The sequence below is a fragment of the Mastomys coucha genome, unplaced genomic scaffold (genome assembly GCF_008632895.1).
Source record: "Mastomys coucha isolate ucsf_1 unplaced genomic scaffold, UCSF_Mcou_1 pScaffold5, whole genome shotgun sequence".
NCBI lineage: Eukaryota > Metazoa > Chordata > Mammalia > Rodentia > Muridae > Mastomys > Mastomys coucha.
In genome coordinates this window covers 54,773,539-54,793,963 of record NW_022196911.1, presented here as the reverse complement: position 1 = coordinate 54,793,963, position 20,425 = coordinate 54,773,539, and the positions used below count along the sequence as shown (strand labels likewise).

At 42.1% G+C, this 20,425-nt stretch overlaps 1 protein-coding gene and 1 non-coding gene across 2 annotated transcripts; both read left to right on the top strand.

Annotated features, from left to right (window-relative positions):
- Positions 1-12,240: 12,240 nt before the first annotated feature.
- Positions 12,241-12,371, top strand: LOC116079456. Its single transcript, XR_004114003.1, has one exon. It is a non-coding gene; the product is annotated as a small nucleolar RNA SNORA17 (small nucleolar RNA).
- A 6,243-nt stretch (positions 12,372-18,614) lies between these two features.
- On the top strand, positions 18,615-19,709 carry LOC116078908 (olfactory receptor 2B11-like). Its single transcript, XM_031354284.1, has one exon. The coding sequence runs from the start codon at positions 18,669-18,671 to the stop codon at positions 19,656-19,658; it is 990 nt and encodes a 329-aa protein (XP_031210144.1). The 5' UTR covers positions 18,615-18,668; the 3' UTR covers positions 19,659-19,709.
- The last annotated feature ends 716 nt before the right edge of the window (positions 19,710-20,425 follow it).

The window sequence follows — 20,425 nt, the reverse complement described above, 5'->3', positions numbered from 1 at the left end:
GTGCTGGGATTAAAGGCGTGCGCCACCACCGCCCGGTTGTCACTTACCTTTCTAAAGAGACACACTTCATTGACAGCTTGACTTTGTTCTTTATATTTATATTCCTTCGCTTCAATTTCTATCCCATGCTTTTTTCCCCCTCCGTCTTCCCTAAACCTGATAGAACTGGGTCTATCACTGAAATCCACATTCCCTTCCACATAAAATTTAAATCTACTATGATCCAGAGAACATTGGGAAGTTGGTGTAGGCCTGAAGGGCACAGGAATGTCTCTCTCTGTCAATAAATCTGTCTTATGTTTCAAGGAAATGAGGAGAAAACAGAAGGAAGCAGTGGTATACTTCAGATGTGGGCAGAGGCTTAAGGAGAAAAGGTTGTGACAGTTCCTCCGGTGAGTGGGGCTTACATCAGCTCACCACTAGCTGGGTAGAACAGTCATGATGTTCATGGAAAATTTAAAAAATGAAAAAAGTCAGGCTATTGGGCCTTCCAAGTTCCTTGAAGGTGAGAGAGGAGAGCAACATTGAAGACTGGAGAAAACATGAGTCTACAATGTGGAGAAACTAAATTTTTAGGGAACTGGTATTATGAAATGTGTTTCCTCCAGATGCCAAAGAGTCATCCCTATGCAGCAACAGTTTTTGAGAACTCTAGAATTTTGGTTTCTTTTAAAAACACAGAAATACCCTAAGAATGTGTGTTTGGCTTAATCCCAGATGCGAGATATGGGCCTGCTTTGAACTATCCACAGCAGCTGACTGTGATTTGCCTCATGCTCTAGTGGAAGCAGGGTTTTGCCAGCTGCAGATAGTTTCTGCGATTGTGTGACATTTGGAATTCTGGGAACTTTTTAGAGGGTCTATAAATGCTAGGGCCCTGATAGGCAGGGTGGCTGGTTTTCATTCGGGGGGGCGGGGGTTGGAAGCAGCTTGTTAGTAGTCATACTCAAAGAAGAAACTAAAGGAAAGAAATCAGATTCAGGGATCTCTAGCTCGCTCTCTCTCTCTCCCCTCTATCCTTCCTCCTTTCTCTCCTATCTAGTGATGGGGTGAAACTGGGGGGATAAAGGGCAGGAAAAAGAACCCACAAAGTAGCAAAGACCAGCTACACCCTAATAGCAAGAAAATTAAAGCCTAGCAGGGCATTGGTTTTGTCCCAACATTTGGGAGGCAGAAGCAGGTTGATCTCTGGATTTGAGGTCACCTTGATCTACAGAGTGAGTTCCAGGACAGCCAGGGCTACACAAAGAAACCCTGTCTCATTCAATCAATCAATCAATCAATCAATTAATCAATTGATAACCTACCCAGCAAAAAAATCTCAAGTGTTCTATCGAAGTGATTTTGTTGTGTTTGTAGTCTATTGTCTTCCTTAAGGTAGACATCAGACTGCCCATGTCACAATCTTAGTTGTGAATCCTGGAAACATGATGACACCACAGATGATCTCAACTCTGTTTTATGAATTTTTATTTTTTTTGGTTTGGTGTCAAGTGTGTAGCTCACTCAGGCATATTCCCCAGAGCAAATATGATTCTAGATATAACAAATTAAAAGAAGCACAAATCCCACTAGCTTCCTCTGTTCTACAAACAGATCCTAGACTTAATTATCTATACAAGAAAATTCACCTTAGTTCTCAGAGGACACAAGGGGTAAGCCTTAGAAACCCCAGCTTCACTCAACATCATCAAACTCCACTTGCCAGCTGGGCTGTGGTTATTCTGCCTTGTGATCCTGAAGAACTATCTCTCTGGCTAAGGTCTCAACTTTCCCATCACTTGCTCCTTGCTCTATATCCCTTCCTTCTTCAACCTGGGTAAGTAGATGGCTATCCAAGGGCTCAACGGTGTATAATAAGACTACCTTCCCCTACTGGCGAATCTCACAAAGGATCAAAAAGAACATTCTCTCAGTCAATGAGGGGGGCTACTCTCGCAAATGGGATAGCTTTTTCTCAATAAAGGTTTCCCCCTCTCAGATGACTTTAGCTTTTGTTAAGTTGACATAAAACTATCCAGCATACCAGTACATATGGAGTTTTGAGGATTTTGCCATGGAGTTATTAAAACAGAAAAATATCATTTATCCCAATAATCTGTATGATTCCTTTGAGGCATAAATAATGCATGTAGACAAAAATGTGAGTTTTCCCAATGTATTTGCCTTGCTGGGCTTCTCTGATCATCCATGACTAGCAATCCCATCTTAGGCATGGTCCTGGTCTCTTACATCTTCACCTTAATGGGAAACACCTCCATTATTTTTCTCTCCCTCGTGGACCCCAGACTCCAGACACTGATGTATTTTTTCCTAGATAACCTCCTCGTCCTGGATCTCTGTCTTGCCACAGCTGTTGCTTGACCTCCTGGACCCAGAGAAAACAATGGCCGCCTGGGGTACATCACTCAGGTCTATATTTTCAGCTGAGTGGGCTGCACTGAATGTGCCCTGCTGGCAGTAATGGCCTTTGATTACTATCCTAAGACATGATATTTTACATCTAGAAGGCCTTGATCACAAAAGGAGACAACAGGGAGTAAAGGCAATAAGCTTGTCAGATTGTTACAGAGCATGGCTCTGAACATGCTTATGTCTAAGTTCGAAATACCACCTCAGAGTCTCAGGGTTCATTCTACTGTTCTTAAGAATCACAATGACAAATACCCACAGTGTGTGTGTGTGTGTGTGTGTGTGTGTGTGTGTGCGCGTGTGTGTGTGTGTGCGTGTATGTGTGTGTACGAGAGAGAGAGAGAGAGAGAGAGAGAGAGAGAGAGAGAGAGGAAGAGAGGAAGAGAGAGAGAGGTCTTGTTACTAAACAGGAGAGTCTTACCCATCTGCCTCCATCTCCATGGAAAGCATGTTTCCATAGTGACTCAGCATCTTCTTAAGAAAATGATGTTCTGCCCTTCAATTCTTAGATGCATTGTTGTGGTTGCTAATCTTTACCTATAGACCCACTGTTTCTTTAGAATCCTCTCCTGCTTTACCTTCCAAGTATAAATGTCTGCAGGGCACTTTGCTTTAATATATAAACAGAAAACATTGTAAATAGCAATAAGAGAAGATTGTATTTTGATACAACTCAGCTCAGTGGATGAGCAGTTTGTTGAGAGCCAGGATCATTCAACATTTTCCCTGAGGCGCCGATGTATGGAGAAGCAACATAATTCCTTGTCTAAAACCAAGAACATGGTTGGCAAAGCCAGTAACAGCCTGAGACCAGAGCTTTGGGGGATCTGTGGCTTTGGATCCTGGGAAATCCACTTGTCTTCAAGGTGGTTATCAGTTCCAAGGTCATTATATTCTTAGTCTGTGGCACACTTGAGATATCTTGTGTTCCTTTCGTACAACATTGTTTGACTGGCTTCTTGCTGATTTCATCCTATTGTACAGTAGTTTCTTACTAATTCTGTCCTGATTCTGCTATTTCCACCCTGAAAATGGTATATAGGAGTCTATACTTAAAAGCTCGCTTGGCATAGACACAGCTTGTGCAGTAGCTCCTGAACTCTCCTTACCTTTGCATCCTCTTATCCTTCCTCCCAGTGACCTGCCACTGGAGAAAGACCTACTGGAGCCAGGTCAGTGGATTTTCTAGAATTCTCTTTGAATTGGCTTCTCTTCATCCAGAAGACAAACTGATTATGCCCTGGATACCGGCTATAGACTGAATACTTACCATCGACTCGATATTTACCTCCCTCCCTCCTACCCTGATACACATCTCCATGTGAAGGCATTAGTAGGTGGGGTCTTAGGTAAGTATTTGCATGCTGATAGTGTATCAGTGTATTCCCTAGAATTAGATTAAGGCCCTTGAAGAAATAGAAGTGAGAAAAAAAATGTCAAAAATCTGTCATCCAGAAAGAGGAGTTTTGAATATAAACACCTCTGCCACGCCGACAGGACTTCCCAGTCTTCAGAAAAGTAAACACCTGTTGTCTCATCTACACTAGCACTCGTGATCACAGCCAGGAGGAGTAAGACATCTGCACAAAGGCCACAGTGGCTTCCCAATTAGATGCTTGCACACTTACCACCCACTTGCTGCTTACTGTAAAGCCTTGCCCTGATAGATATTTGGGACTTCCCCCACCACCAATACTGTCCTGCATGACAGCAGTGCATTGGGAGGGCCCAAGGTAGCTCAGATAAAATAATGACCCTGCTGCAAGTTGCATCAGATTGGTTCCTGTCTATTTTTTGTTTTGCTTTGGTTTTTGGTTTTTTTGTTTTTGTTTGTTTGTTTTTTGTTTTGTTTTTGTTTTTTTGTTTTTTGTTTTTGTTTGTTGGGTTTTTTTTGTTTGTTTTGGTTTGGTTTTTTGGAGGATCAAACAATTCCTTGGCTCTACAAAATCTCTAGGAGAATGACTGAACTATGAAAAACAATGACCTCACTAAGTCATTGGAGGAATGACTCAATAACTAATATCATTTGTTGCTTTTCCAGAGGTACCCTGCACTCATGTTACACACACACACACACACACACACACACACACACACACACATGCACGTACGCACTCGCATATACACGCAAACATAAATAAAAATAAATCTTGGGCTGGTGAGATGGCTCAGTGGGTAAGAGTACTGACTGCTCTTCCGAAGGTCCTGAGTTCAAATCCCAGCAACCACATGATGGCTCACAATCATCTGTACAGCTACAGTGTACTCATATACATAAAGTAAATAAATAAATTTTAAAAATAAATAAATAAAAATAAATTTCAGAAATTGTAGTTTTACATTTTACATAGCTTTTAGATGTTACCAAAATAAATTTGGTTCATTCGTTAAACTGCCACCTCAGTGTGCCAGGGCTGAGTGATTTTGCTCAGTTCTATCATCACTCCATGCTATAATTTTGAAATCTACATTCTGCATCTCCAAAGCAAACAATATCCCCCAAATACACAGAGATTTAATGGGGTTTTGAAAAGATAATGTAGAATTTTCCGCTCACAGTACTAAAGCCCCTAAAACAAATATTCAAAAAGACCTTTGTGCTTCAACACAAAGTGGGAAGTAAGGAAGGTGTCCTTGTAGACAGGGTCTGTAGCTTCAGACGCAGTGTCCCCACTGCTTCTGTAATGGTTTAAACTTACAGGCCACTCACAGTGGAGCTGAAGAGCAGAGCCCTAAAGGTAGTCTTCCCGCCACAGACAGCTAGCCATTGAAATGGTGGGAGACATAAACCCTGAACTGAGTTTTGAAGTGCTTTTGAACTTTGTGATTGAAGAAAGAAATAGCTAGAATATTCCAGAAGCATCAAAAAGCAGGCAAACTCAGAGTTCAAAGAAAACAGATAAACATGGCACATCATAGGTATTGTAATAAATTTACTCCATGAGATTGCAGTGCCTCTTACAGACAGTAGAATTCATTAGGATGTGTGTGACCTGGATGTCAAAGATTGCTCTTGGCACAGTGAGTAAACAATAGCTAAGCTTAGAGTTAACATTTAAACAAGGTAAATGATAACTAGACAGATAGAAATGACAAAGAACAGCATACCCCCTCTCCAGCTACTTCCTTTCCAGTGACTTGACTTATGGAAATGACCAGAGCAGAGAGCAACAGTGACCTCGCCTGCAGGTCAAGTTATTCGGGGGAACGAGGAGGGTCACAACCTGTGAATAAAGAATGGGCGAGAGAGAGGACAGGACTCAAGGAAGCATTGCTTGTCAAGAGCCGTTTACTTGGTTGAGCAGAGCATATTTAAAGCAAAAATCTTGGAGGGAGGGGGAGAGGAAGGAGGGAGAAGGAAGTTTACAAGGGGAGCGGGAGAGGAAGGAGGGAGAAGGATGTTTACAGGATCTTCTAGTGCTAAGACCCCAGGGGAAGTCGGGGGTTGGGGGGGGAAGTTCTCAGAAGTCATGGTACACTGAATGTTTCTTATCTCAGGGCCAAGCTGGATCTTCGAGAGCAGGATGTTTATTCCAAGGTGCTCAGCCAGCTGGGGCAGGATGTTTTTCTCAGGTCTCTGAGGCAGGATGTTTTTCTCAGGACTCTGGGGCAGGATGTTTTTCTCAGGTCTCTGGGTCAGGATGTTTTTCTCAGGTCTCTGATGGTTCTCAACACAACAGGAGAGTAATCTTTGTATGTTTTAAATTAGACAAAGAATGTCTAATGTGTAAAAGAATGAGGGAAAAGGATGCCTACTCACCCACTTCTCAATCAGCTTCACCCACATTTTTGAATGAGACCGTTGTAAAGTGGAAACCTCTCTTTTCTTTGGAAACATATGAAGGAAATAAAAATAAATCTCAGAAATTGTAGCTTTACTTTTCAATAGTTTTTTAGATGTTGCCTGAAGCAACATGTTTAGATGTTTCACCGAAGCTGACACAGGTGAAAGGATGTTTTGCTAAAGCAAGCATGTGAGAGGACACGTGATGAAGGATTCTTCGATAATGACATGCATGTCTCGGTTTGCCTTACGTGCATTGTTCAGCTTCATTTGTCAAGACTCCATAGAGAGAAACACATCAAAAAACTTCTAGAGAGGTTCCTACGGCTTTTTGCTGCTTCTTTGGACTCCAGCCAATTGACAGTGATGTCAGCTGATACAGACTCACATGCTGAGGCAAGACCTGTGGAGGACACGTGACGTTTGGAGGGAGTATAAATAGGACTCAACAGACAAAGGCAGGGGCTTAGCTTGCTAGCATAGCTATCTTTGTAACTTTTCTTGGCCTCCCATCTTCGCTTATCTTCTCTTGTTGAGAGAGGCAAGACAAAGTACTTGAGGTGGCCCTGGTGGCCCTGGTCCCTCCTGCTGATTCAATTCAGCTGAGGCCTGGCTGTCTGCTAGGTTGTGCCACCACTGCTGGTTTGTGTTTGCTATTTCAATGTTACTGAACTGGACTGCTGGTGTATTTGTGAAGTGTTTGCAAGTGGATCAAACTGCATCACTGCTTCAGATTCCTGTGAACTGAAATGCTGATTTCCTGACAACACAAATGGGATTTGATCCAAAGAACAAACAGGTCCACTGCCCCCGTATCCTAATAACCTTTCTTTTCCACTACCTGTGGTGAGTGGTGGGCTAGAAGGGAGGTTAGAACCTTTAAAAACCATTACTAAGCTGGGCAATGGTGATGCATGTCTTTAATCCCAGCACTTGGGTGGCAGAGGAAGGTGGGTTTCTGAGTTCGAGGCCAGCCTGGTCTACAGAGTGAGTTCCAGGACAGCCAGCAGCCAGGGCTATACAGAGAAACCCTGTCTCGAAAAAAACCCAAAAAAACAAAAACCAAGCCAAAACAAAACAAAAAAAAATTATTAAAAGTAAGTTGAGAAAAATTAAAGACTACACAGTTGAAGCCAGTAAGTCATGTGACACCATTTTCCACATAGTTCTTATATTTTATTTATAGCAATTTCAGACCTGGATACTTATGGCATAGAATGTGATGTTGTGATTCCTACATATACTATGGGATGACGAGAGTCAAACTATCTACTTATCATCTCAGACATGTGTATGCTTCATGATGTAGACCCTCCAAGCCACACCTGCTCAGCAACCAGCTCTGTTCACAGTGCCAAAATGCTAGAAGCCAGAGTGTAGAAGAGATGCCTGCACATTCATGTTCATTACTAGACTATTCAAAAGAGTACAGCATTCATCAAGGGGAAGTTAGCATTCATCAAGGGGAAAATGGAGGAAGCAAAAGTGGCAGTATACAAAATGGGTTAGTATTCCTCCCTAAAACTGAAACTCTACCATTGGTGACATCATGGCTGGACTGGAGTAACACAAGGGAAAGTGAAATAAGCCAAACACTGTCCTCAATTGTTTGCAACGTAAGACATGCAGCTCATCAACATGGAGAGTCATCACCAGAAGCCTGAGCTTAGGGAAACTGTGAAAAGTTGTCAAGCTTGAGTTAAATTAGAAAGATACTCACTCTAACACGCCCAAGATCAGAGGTGAGGAGGACACAACATCTGTCCCAACACTGGGAGTAACTGGCACCAGCGGGACTAGGCACACAGGAACTCTGCCAGCCCAGTGGCTCAGGTTTCTTCCGCTCTGTCTGGGCCGGCCAGTGCCCTGAGCAGACCTTGGGGGCAAACTCTGCAATCAGTTTCAAAACACCCAGAGGAAGCTGCTGTACTCCCAGGTGCTCTAACAAGCCCAGGGTCACAGGATCCCAGAATCACAGGATCACAGAGACAGCTTGACTCTGAGGAAATCTGACACAGTCATGATCACAGGAAGGACAGACTCCAGTCAGATTTAGCAGGGGCAGGTAGCAGTAGAGATAACCAGATAACGCGGGGCAAGCGTAAGAATATAAGCAACACAAACCAAGGTTCCTTGGCATCATCAGAATCCAATACTCCCACCACTGCAAGTCCTGGACACACCATCACACCGAAAAAGCAAGATTCAGATATAAAATCACTTCTCATGATGATCATACAGACTTTAAGAAAGATATAAATAGCATCCTCAAAGAAATACAGGAGAACACAGGTAAACAGCTAGAAGCCCTTCAGGAGGAAACACAAAAATCCCTTAAAGAACTACAGGAAAACACAATCAAACAGGTGAAGGAATGAGCAAAACCATCCAGAATCTAAAAATGGAAATAGAAACAATAAAGGAATCAGAAAGAGAGACAACCCTGCAGATAGAAAACCTAGGAAAGAAATCAGGAGTCATAGATGCAAGCATCACCAACAGAATACAAGAGATAGAAGAGAGAATCTTAGGGGTAGAAGACTCCATAGAAAACATTGACACAACAGTCAAAGAAAATGCAAAAAGCAAAAAGCTCCTAACCCAAAACATCCAGGAAATCCAGGATGCAATGAGAAGACCAAACCTAAGGATAATAGGTATAGAAGAGAGTGAAGACTTCCAATGTAATGGGCCAGTAAATATCTTCAACAAAATTATAGAAGAAAACTTCCCTAACCTAAAGAAAGAGATACCCATGAACATACAAGAAGCCTATAGAGACTGGACCAGAATAGAAATTCCTCCTGTCACATAATAATAAAAACACCAAATGCACTAAACAAAGGAAGAATTTTAAAAGCAGTGAGGGAAAAAGATCAAGTAACATATAAAGGCAGGCCTATCAGAATTGCACCAGACTTCTTACCATAGACTATGAAAGCTAGAAGATCCTGGGCAGATGTCATACAGACCCTACAGAAACACAAATGCCAGCCCAGGCTACTATACCCAGAAAAACTCTCAATTACCATAGATGGAGAAAATAAGATATTCCATGACAAAACAAAATTTACACAATATCTTTCCACAAATCCAGCCCTACAGAGGATAATAGATGGAAAACATCAACATAAGGAGCAAAACTATACCCTAGAAGAAGCAAGAAAATAATCTTTCAACAAATCCACACAAAACTAATTCCAGGGGCTGGTGAGATGGCTCAGTTGTTAAGAGTACTGATTGCTCTTCTGAAGGTCCTGAGTTCAAAGCCCAGCAAACCATATGATGGCTCACAGCCATCTGTAATGAGATTTGACATCCTCTTCTGGTGTGTCTAAAGACAGCTACAGTGTACCTACATATAATAATAAATAAAACTTAAAAAAAAAACTAATTCCACCTCTTACAACAAAAACAATAGGAAGCAACAATTACTTTTTCTTAATATCTTAATATGAAAATTAATATTACCAACATATCCTAATCGATTGAAATCCAAAAATATTAGGAATTAGAAATTTATTGACTGTCATCCAATGGTCTCTCTAATTTGGAGAAATAGGTCCAATATTATACAACCCATATACACTTTCAGCTTGTTTGTTCGTGACAATGTCTTGCTGTGTACAACATAATGGTCTTGTGATCTTGCTTCTCCTATCTTAGCCTCTCTATTAGTAGTATTGTTTATTTCATGTTTTTACACTATACTATGGTTTTCAGAACAGCTTACATATTTTAAAAGTATTTATATACCCAAAATAAATGTAGACAATTAAATTGGGAGGGGGTTTGTAAGAGAACAGCAAAGAGTAAGACTGAATGCTTTGCTTGACATTTGTAACTCTTGTATCAAGTTGCCACAGTAAGAGCCAAGATTTTAAGCTCTACTAAATATAAAACAAACAAACAAACAAAAATACTTTATATATTTATGTTCATTTAAGAAAATATTAGTATTGATGTATTATTGTGAAATATACAGTTAATACATTTTGAATATTTAAAATTTGTATTGAGAAAAACTTATATTTTCAGTATTGCCATAGACAAGTATCTACATAAGGCTGTTAAATTGATTGTTGTTTTATATCAAACAACTTTCATAATACTCATTTTATTGTTATAATATTTTATAAATTCCAAAGAATATGACAAAAAAGATATTGTAGGTATTGAAGGGGGTCTCTGGGAGGAGTTGGGGTACAAAAGGAAAACAAGAATGTGATTTAATTCTATTTACTTAAAATATTTTTTAAATGTTAACAAATTCAGATAAATTTAAATCATGTAACTTTTCTCATTATAATGCAATAAAACTTGGGCTAGAGAGATGGCTCAGTGGTTAAGAGTACCAACTGCTCTTCCAGAGATCTTGAGTTCAATTCCCTGCAACCACATGGTGGCTCACAACTATCTGTAATGGGATCTGATGCCCTCTTTTGGTGTGTCTGAGACAGCTACAGCATACTCATCTAAATAAAATAAATAAATCTTTAGGAAAAAAAAAAGAAAGATACTCTTGGTTAATTTAAGGTCCTCTGCATACCATATGTGTGTTACTACATATTTATTAAGTCTAGGAAGCATAATTTTGGTATATTCAATTTTATAGAAATTTCTCTAGCAAACCTGGTTCTCATCTACCAGGCTTACAGTTTTACTTTTCATCTGAAAGTCTTCATAGTTAAATAAGTATTTTAAATATCTACCTAGGGCTGGGCATAATGCATATCCATAGTCCAGACACTCAGAAGGCTAAGGCAAGAAGATTACTCAAGGTGCATTTGATCTACACAGTAGAGGTAGAGTAAATGGCATACATATTTTCATCCATATTAAAAAGCACTTTGAAATGGCACTACAATGATGGATGATTGGCTTATTTGCAGTTTTAGTCCGTAGTTATTTTACTACATTGCTTTGGTCCTGTAATGATTCCTAACATTTTAGCAAAGTGCATGGTTGAAAGCCCTTAGCTAGTGATGATGAGGACTAGAAAGAGAAGCCAGGAACAACATACTCCTTCAGCCTCACCAAATTCCTCCAAAGCTGCATTTCCCAAAAATCCATGGGTTACTCCATTAGGCTAGCCCCGATGATAACCATAAAGTTATCATCCTTATGACCCAATCTTATTTCAAGACCTCCCATCTGAACATTGCTGAATTGAAGATAAAACTCCCTGAATATGAACTTTAGGGAGCATTTCAAATCCAAGCTCTAATGAAGCACTCATAGACTGTAGAAATGTAAGTTAACACAGAAATTGTGGGACTATTCCTAGGTAAATTTAAAATGGAAGTACCTTAAAATACAATAATACTATTATTCTGTACTTATCAAAAAGAAACTAAGTTTAGTTTAGTTTGAACACTCCGATGCTTCCTGCAGTCATTTTCTCAATGAACAAAATTTGTAATCAAACAAGGTACCCACTGATGGGTCAATGGATAAGAAGACCATGGTGCAGTTACAAACTACAGGATTCTGTTCAGCCATATAGAGAACAAAATCTGCTGCTAGCAACAACATGGATGTAACTGGAAGTCCTTTCTTTCTTCCTTCCTTTCTTTCTTTCTTTTTTTCTTTCTTCCCTTCTTCCTTCCTTTCTTTCTTTTTTTTCTTTTTCTTTTTTTTTTTTTTGAGACAGGATTTCTCTGTGTAGCCCTGACTGTCCTGGAACTTGGTCTGTAGACCAGGCTGGCCTTGAACTCACAGAGATCCACCTGCCTCTGCATACTGAGTATAACTGGAAATTCTAATCAAAAGTGAAATAAAGCAGGCTCAGAGACAGACGGGTGCTACTTTTTTCAACTCAGATGTGGAATTTAGCAAATCCGACCTTTTAGGCTTAATGAGCAGTAGTTCCCAGAGGCAAGAGAAAGGAGAAAGCTGGGGGAAAGGAGAGGAGTGTGGTCACTTACAAAGCTACAGCCAGAGAGAAGAGAAGAATAGTGGTATTCTATGACATCGAGGATTTATAGGTAGTGACAGTACAATATACAATTCAAAACAACTATTTAAAAAAAAAACATTTTTAATCTGCCCCTTGTGGCTGCTGTGTTACATGTAGGTGGCAGAGAAGAGAGAGGTTATGTCTATGTTCAGTGTTCTGACCTAGCCCAATACTCCCTGAAAAAAGCAAGCCTGAGAAGATCATCAATCTGTCACCATGAAGGCCTGGATGGGCTCCCAGGATGTGAAGAAAGCTGGAGACTAGAAGCACACCACCTGGGCCCCCGGGACCCATGCAGAAGTGAGCCTAAGATGACCACCAGACAGGTGCCATTGGGCCCAGACAGGAAGCTTGCCTGAGATGACTTGTCCAGCACTGCACAAGCCTGGGCAAGGGGTGGCGAGGTTGGGGCAAACCATGCCAAAGACCCCTACCAAGTGCCATGATGCAGAAGCAGGACATAGCACTCCTGAGACTACCCCAGACACTCAGAGACCCTGGATGCCACTAGGAGGAGAAAGTAAGTGGAAATGGAAGAGAACAAGAAACAGAAGGATGTGGACACAATGAAGAGAGGCAGAACTGGAGACTCGACAGTAGTGAGGAACAGCTTGGTGTATCAATGCCATCTGGAACCATGATGGGGTCCTGGCCTGTGCTGCGACTGGGTGCTATGTCTGTGTCCATGGCTCTGCAGCAGCAGGGGTCTGTTACCACCAAAGGCCAGGTGGATATCCCTAGTCTGGGCTACTGCCTGGGGACATGTTGAAGTCTGAGAACAGTGCAGAACAGGCTTTACCTCTCATCTGGACATCATAAGAGAACTTCTCATGGAAGCAGGAGAGCTGCACCCCACACCTAGCCAGCTGCAGTACTCAGGAGAGTGGGCCCTGAATGACAAGAGTTGCAGGTGAGCCTACCCTGAGGGTATGAGTACGGGAGAGCTGGCCCTGCCTCTTGTCTCCCATGCTGTATCATGGATGAGGAAGAGATACCCTCCTTCCTCCTACCTCTTCCCTTCTCCCCCCTTGCCACTTGAAGCAGGTAGAGAGCTGGCCCTGGGGTCATGAGAGCAAGACAGCTGGCCTGCCCCTTACCAGCTACAGCACTTGGAAGAATGGGCCATGTGCCACACCTGAGCAGCACAGAAGAGCTGATCTTGGTGGCAGGGGCATGGGTGAGCCAGCCTTGAGGATGTAAGTGTGGGAGAGCTGACTCTGCCAATTGTTTGCCATGCCTTGACATGGGCAAGGGAAGTATGCCCCATCTTACCTCTTGCCACATACGACAGGCAAGAGAACTGGCCCTGAGGTCATCAGAGCAGGAGAACTGGCCCTGCCCCTCACTTACTGCAGCACTTGGGAAAGTGAGCCCTACACCTCATCTGGACAATAGGGTAGAGCAGGTCCTGGGTGCAGGGATTATGGATGAGCTGGCGGCCCCAAGAACCAGAGAGAGGAATAGCAGGTGGGCCAACCAGCTCAGGTATATCTCTGGCCCAGATCTGGGGCTTTGAACTGTCCTACCTCAACATCTACCCCATTGATGGACTGCTGGAGTGCATGAAAGGGGGGAGGGTCCTAAAGATCCAAAACTTCAGGATCTCCATGGCACAGGCAGCAACAGGATATCTGAGAGGGGTCCCAAGTGAGATTCCAGGATTGAAAGAAGTCAGAAGCCAGAAGCCTGTACTAGACCGAGTCATTGCAATGAACATTTGCAAGCAAAGAAGTGTGGGGAAAAGGGTAGATTGTGGGACACAGTGTGATACACTACAGCTTCCATGACAAGTTTTTTTTTCTCTGTTATGGAAAAGGTAGAGAATGGGCATGTGGGGGAGGTGAATGGGATTGGGGTGCATGATATGAAATTCACAGAGAACCAATAAAAGGTTGAAAAAAGGTTTTGAATATTCTTATGAAAAAAATAATAAATTGGAGTGGGGAGGTGGCTCAAAAGTTAAGAGCACTGTTGCTCTGGCAGAGGACCTGTGTTCTGTTCTCCGCACACACACACAGCAGCCCACAACCCTCTGTACTCCAGCTTCAGGGAGTCCAGTGCCCTCTTCTGGCTCCCAGTGGTACTGCTGGCAGGTGGTATGTACACATACAGGCAGGCACACAGCACTTATACATATAAAACTTTAGAAAGTAAATCTTTTTTAAAATCATAAAAATGGACTTAGTTAAACCTTTTCAGCATGAATAAATCAACATAAGATGCATAAATTTATGAAAAACATCATGCAGTTATGGACCCCAAGTGCCAATGGATTTATATGCAAAATGACTCAGGAATCATTACAGATGTGGGGCTGGAGAGATTGTCAAGAGCCAGAGGATCTCGGAGTTTGCTATGAGGGCTTGTCTGCTACTAATATCTGAAGCTAAGCACATAAACTCGCCAGCATGACTACCCAAACATGAGCTGAGTAATGACAACAATAGACATGCCAAGGTAGACAAGGAAAAGCCCACACGGACTCAACCCTAGACAAAGAATTACAGGCAACTTAGGAATGCTGAGGTTGAGAGAAATCGTGTTCCCAGGGAGGAGCACATCAACTGATTATCCAAAACCAAATGATCAGCCCTGAAAACATACATACAAGCAACACGTTGGGGCTTGCCACAAACAAACAAGCAGACAAGCAAACCCAATAAGATTTTTACCCTATTTTAGATTGTGTAATGTATACAGGAATTATTTTATCTTGTTTGCAAATCCATCAGAGAACAAAATACTTTGCCCAATATTTTTGTATATTGTTGAGTCCACATGTTTTATTTACATTTGTTTTGTTTTGTTTTTGGTCTTTGGAGACAGGTCTGTGTAGCCCTGGCTGTCCTGGAACTCACTCTGTAGACCAGGCTAGCCTCAAGCTCAGAAATCCACCTGCCTCTGCCTCCCAAGTGCTGGGATTAAAGACATGCACCACCACTGCCCGGCTTACTTTTATTAAAATATTTATGGACAGATTATTACCAAGCATTTTCTCAAGACAGGGGTTTTTGGTGTAGAGCTGGTTATCCTGGAACTCAGTCTGTAAACTAGGCTGGCCTTGAACTCACAGAGATCCACCTGCTGGGATTAAAGGTGGGTACCACCACCTCTGGGTTTGAGTTTGTTTCTTCTTATAACTACCAAGACACACTTGAGGGAAATCAGAGCAGGAACTCAAAACAGAAACCTAGAGGCAGAAACTGACATCAAGCCATGGAAAAATGCTGCTTACCGACTTGCTCCTCATGGCTTGCTTATCCTGCTTTATATACAACCTAGGGCCACATAGCCAGAGGTGGCATTGCTCACAATGGACTTGGTTTTGTCACACCAATCATGAATCAAGAAAACATCCCACAGACTTGCCTACAGGCAAGCTGGTGAAAGAATGTTTTCAGTTGATGTTCTTCTTAGATAAATTAGCTTATGTCAAGTTGCCAGAAATAAAAAAAAAAAAAATAACTACCAACCAAGGCAACTGTGAAATAAAATACATTATCAAGATACCAAAAAGTTTCACCTATGGCAACCAAACAAAAATCTGCCCAAGAGAGAACTTGTTAATGCTGCTGAACCGATAGTAACTTATCAAGAACCGTCTCAGTGAGTCTTCACTACAGTGGCCATTAGACTTCCCAAGTCGCAGTCGTTAATGGGAAACCCATAAACAAGAGAAAGCCACAGACTGTGTCAATCTCATTGCATACAGCTAACTTAGGCATATTCTCCAGGGCAAACATGATCCTAAGATGCCAAATTAAAAGAAATCCCCCCAGAATGCTCTGTACAAATACAAGCCCTAGCTTCATTATCTATAGGAGATAGCTCAGGTCTCCAAGGATCTAAGGAATAGACCTCAGGAGACCCCCCAGTGTCATCAAATTCTTCTTCCGGCATTCTGCCTAGACTGCCTCCTACCCCCCAACCCCTCATTGTCTAGTGAAAATTTGATCCAAGCCTCAGTTTTCCATCGCCGGTTCCCCACTCTGCACCTCCTCCTTCAACCTCAGGTAAGTAAGAGAGCTGCCAGCTAAGATCTTATGTCTGCAGTAAGCTTCTCTCTCTTCTGTCAAGTCCTACAAAAGATGACAAAGGATGTTCTCATCCACTGAGTGTGGGCTAGTCTAGGAAAGGAGATTTTTTTTTTTAAATCAAGGAAAATAAAGTAAAAACTTCCAGGAGTCTGTGCTCTTCAACCTCATAATGGCCTTCCTCCTCCACCACCAGGGGTTGGGGTGGGGTGTTCATCCAAAACATAGTTAGGATGTAGGAGGTTTTTTTGTTTGTTGTGTGTGTGTGTGTGTGTGTGTGTGTGTGTGTGTGTGTGTGGTTTTTTGAGACAGGTTTTCTCTGTATAGCCCTGGCTGTCCAGGAACTCACTCTTTAGATCAGGTTGGCCTCAAACTCAGAAATCCCCCTGCCTCTGCCTCCCAAGTGCTGGGACTAAAGGCATGTGCCACCACTGCCCGGCTAGGATGCAGGGTTTTGTGCATTCTAAGTTGCCAGAGTAAATCAAATATCAATCTAACAAAACTAAACAAACATAGTAGACCAAAACAGGACAGTAACCAATCAAGGACAATTAAGTCATTGTACAATAAGTATTAGGATATATGAACCAGTGAAATAAATAAAATCTCTGACATTTAATATATCATGGTGATGCAGAAAAAATGACTTCAAAAAATTAAAGTCTGAGCTAAGTTGAGAGTTCTGGGTAGCATGTAGGAGCGGAAATACAAAGAAGTTTAGATTATAGGAAAAAAATCACTTGCAAAAAAATCTGGGTGGCAGTCACTGCTTGTGCTGTGAGGAGTTAACCAGGTCACCCTGACTTGAGCACTTTTGTGGGGTGATGTCTAAAGGAAGAATGAGGCTGATCGTACAGAAGTTTATTGTGAAATCTGAGTAGCCCCGTGTATAACCTACCTACTCATTCCTGGAGGAAGTGAGGTATGGGGCATAGCCAAACCAGAATCAGGCCCAAAGCCATGAGGTTCTGAAGGTTCATATGACCTTAGAAGTAATGGAATGCTAGGAGGGCCGAAATCTGAAGATTATTCAAACAGCTTAATGTGAAGACAGGATGGGAAGGATTTAAACTGAGTCTGGTTCCTGGTGGCACCTTAGTTTTCCTTCATTACACTGACTTTCACTGGGTGATGCCATTCTCTCTCAAAATCCAGCTCTGATACCCTGTTCTGAACAAGCCCATTCTGTTGGTGAGGGTTTCTGATAAGCTTTACATTTGTTCTGTTTTGTTTTATTTTTTTAATTTTCAATTTTAGCTTGATTTTTTTTTCTTCAGCAATTCTAACTCTTTATTGATCTTAGAGTGCTTTTGTGTCTTCTTTTTGCACATTTTTTTTAAAGTTTATGTACATTGATGATTTGATTGTATGTGTATCTGTGTGAGGGTGTTGAGTCCCCTGGAATAGGAATTGCCAACAGTTGTGAGCTACCATCTAGGTGCTGGGAATTGAACCCAGGTCCTCAGGAAAAATAGCCAGTGCTCTTAACCACTGAGCCATCTCTCCAACCCCTTCTTTTTGTGTTTGGAACACAGTCATAAGCATTCTTTTGAACTCTTCATTTGGAGGTTCTCCTAACTCATTCTCACTGGGTGCATTACAGTGGAGTTCGTGGTTTTTGGAGAGGACATGCTATCTCGGGTTTCATGTTGCTTTCGTTTCTGCACAGATCTTATGCACCTGCAGTTGGTTGCTTTGAATCCTGTTTCCTCTTTCAATGGCAGCATTTACAATGTCAAGGGCCGACTTGTAGTAGGGTTGACATATCATTCTTCTTTTTTCACTTGGGACTAGGACCAAAGGCTCTATCTTTAATCTTACTCTTAGTGTCAGGCACTGTTCTGGGTCATCGCCAGCCTCCTCTTTGTGTCTGTACTTTCTGCTCTATTTTGTGGAACTTCCTGTGCATGTGGATCTTGCTCTGGGACACCTCAGGCCTCCTTCCTGCATCCAGCTGGCCGCCCCTCTGCAGAGCAGAGAATTGAGAATGAAAAGATGGGTAGCTGTTACATCATCTCTTTGCTATGAGAGAGCAATGATTATTAATGAGAGTGTGGAAAGCAGTCCCTGGTGGTGGGTAGCTAAATGGAACAAAGATTCTGCAATACAGCATAAAAAAATATAATCACAATAAAATTCAGACGTTCCACTTTTGAGTACATACTAAAAGTATTGAAGCTAAATCTCAGCTCAGCGTTTGGAGAACCACATTCACAGCGGCAGTGTTTCCAATAGGCAAGACCCCTAGTTGACATGATGAGGCTTTGGGTAATATCTTCATTGCATCTTGGATAGTTTTGCTCTAACCCGACTTGTAATTTAACTACTGAGCAGTATGGTACGTTCCCAGCTACGTTCTGGGAAACCATTCAAAGCACCCATGGAGAATATCTTGCTAAGGCAACATCACAAATTCAGTGGGCGTTCTGAAGATGTTGCTTTGGACTTATTAAAAAGGAACCATTTTGTTTACCTTCAAATGTTGTCTTTTTCCATACAGGCATATGCAATGCAGGTGGGCATAGAAAGGCAGAATGTGAGTTTCCCCAACACATTTGTTCTGGTAGGCTTCTCTGATCACCCATGGCTGGAGGTGCCCCTCTTTGGAGTGCTTCTGGCCTCTTACATCTTCACCATGATAGGAAACAGCTCAATCATTGTCCTCTCCCTGCTGGAGCCTAGGCTCCAAACACCCATGTACTTCTTCTTAGACAACCTGTCTCTGCTGGACCTCTGTGCCACGTGCACCATTGTCCCACAGCTGCTAGTCAATCTCTGGGGCCCAGAAAAGACAATTGCCTCCTGGAGCTGCTTTGCCCAGGCCTATCTCTTCCACTGGACCAGCTGCACTGAAAGCGCTCTGCTGGCAGTAATGGCTTTTGATCGTTATGTGGCCATCTGCAGTCCCCTCCGATATGTACTCATCATGCATCTCTGGGCATGCGTGTGGCTGGTAGCTGTATGCTGGGCCAGTGGCCTGGCCAATTCTCTGGTTCAAGCTACACTCACCCTCTACCTTACCTTTTGTTCAAAAAACACGCTAGACCACTTCTTCTGTGAGGTGCCTGCTTTGATTAAACTGGCATGCAGTGACACCGCCACAAACGACCTGTCTCTAGTCTTGGGAGCTATTCCTTTTGGAATAGTGTCTCTTTTGACAGTGCTCATCTCTTACATCTTCATTGCTAGGGCTATTCTGAAGTTACCTTCAGCTGAGGGAAGGCGTAAGGCTTTGAGCACATGCTCTTCCCACTTGCTCGTGGTCACCATGTACTTTGGACCTGGTACATACACATACCTCCAGCCTCCAGGCAACAATACTCAGTCTAAGTTCCTGTCCCTCTTCTACTGTGTCTTCACCCCGCTGCTCAACCCACTCATCTACACTCTGAGAAACAGGGATGTGAAGGAAGCTTGGAAGAAGATCCTAGCATCCCAAGGTAAAGGGACATCTTTGAAAGGCCAGTGATCTCTGGCTTCTGGAGCTACCATATGTAAGCTAGTGCTGGCAGGTTTGCTTTTCCAAAAAATTCCCTCACCTCTCAAAGCCACTCTGATAACAACAAAGACTCTTTTGACCAGAGACTTCTGTCCTCTAAAATCCCAGATAGGACCACTGTACTTTTTTGGACCCTTCCCAGATATTTGTATCTAATGGCCTATAGATCTCTTGAACACTGAAAAAAAAGCGTTGCCTATAAATCTCTTCTAGTAATAGCTCTTTGGTCACATGCTGTCAGAAAAAAAAAAAGGTTGCTGAAATTATTGGAACGGATGCATTCTCTTCAATGATGTAGCTACTGATAAGTCATCCATGCCCCTGTCAATACCCACAGCCTATGCAACCCCAAATAAACTCATTGACTCGCCAAACAAACAAGCAAAAACCCACTTGAAAGTTGAAGATAACCAGTTGGGAAGAACAGGATCACCAGCAGCGAGAGGGATACGGTGAGATAATTGGGATGTGAATACAATTAAAAATAAATTATATGCATTATGAAACCCATTATTATATAATTAACATTTGCTAAGAAGACATTAAAAGTTTTTAAAAGATCTAAGTAGGAATTTTAAGCAGATTTCATTAGATTTTTCCAGGCACCTACTCAAAGTATTTTAACCTCTCCTGTCTAAGAATCCCTTTTTTTTTTAATACTTTGCCAACCTACAAGTAATCATACCCTTACCTCATCTATGCCAACTAACTTCATTATGAATGTGAACTAATCATTG

Excerpts from the sequence above, each read along its gene's own strand:
- LOC116078908 (XM_031354284.1), top strand. The coding sequence starts at position 18,669 with ATGTTGTCTTTTTCCATACAGGCATATGCAATGCAGGTGGGCATAGAA.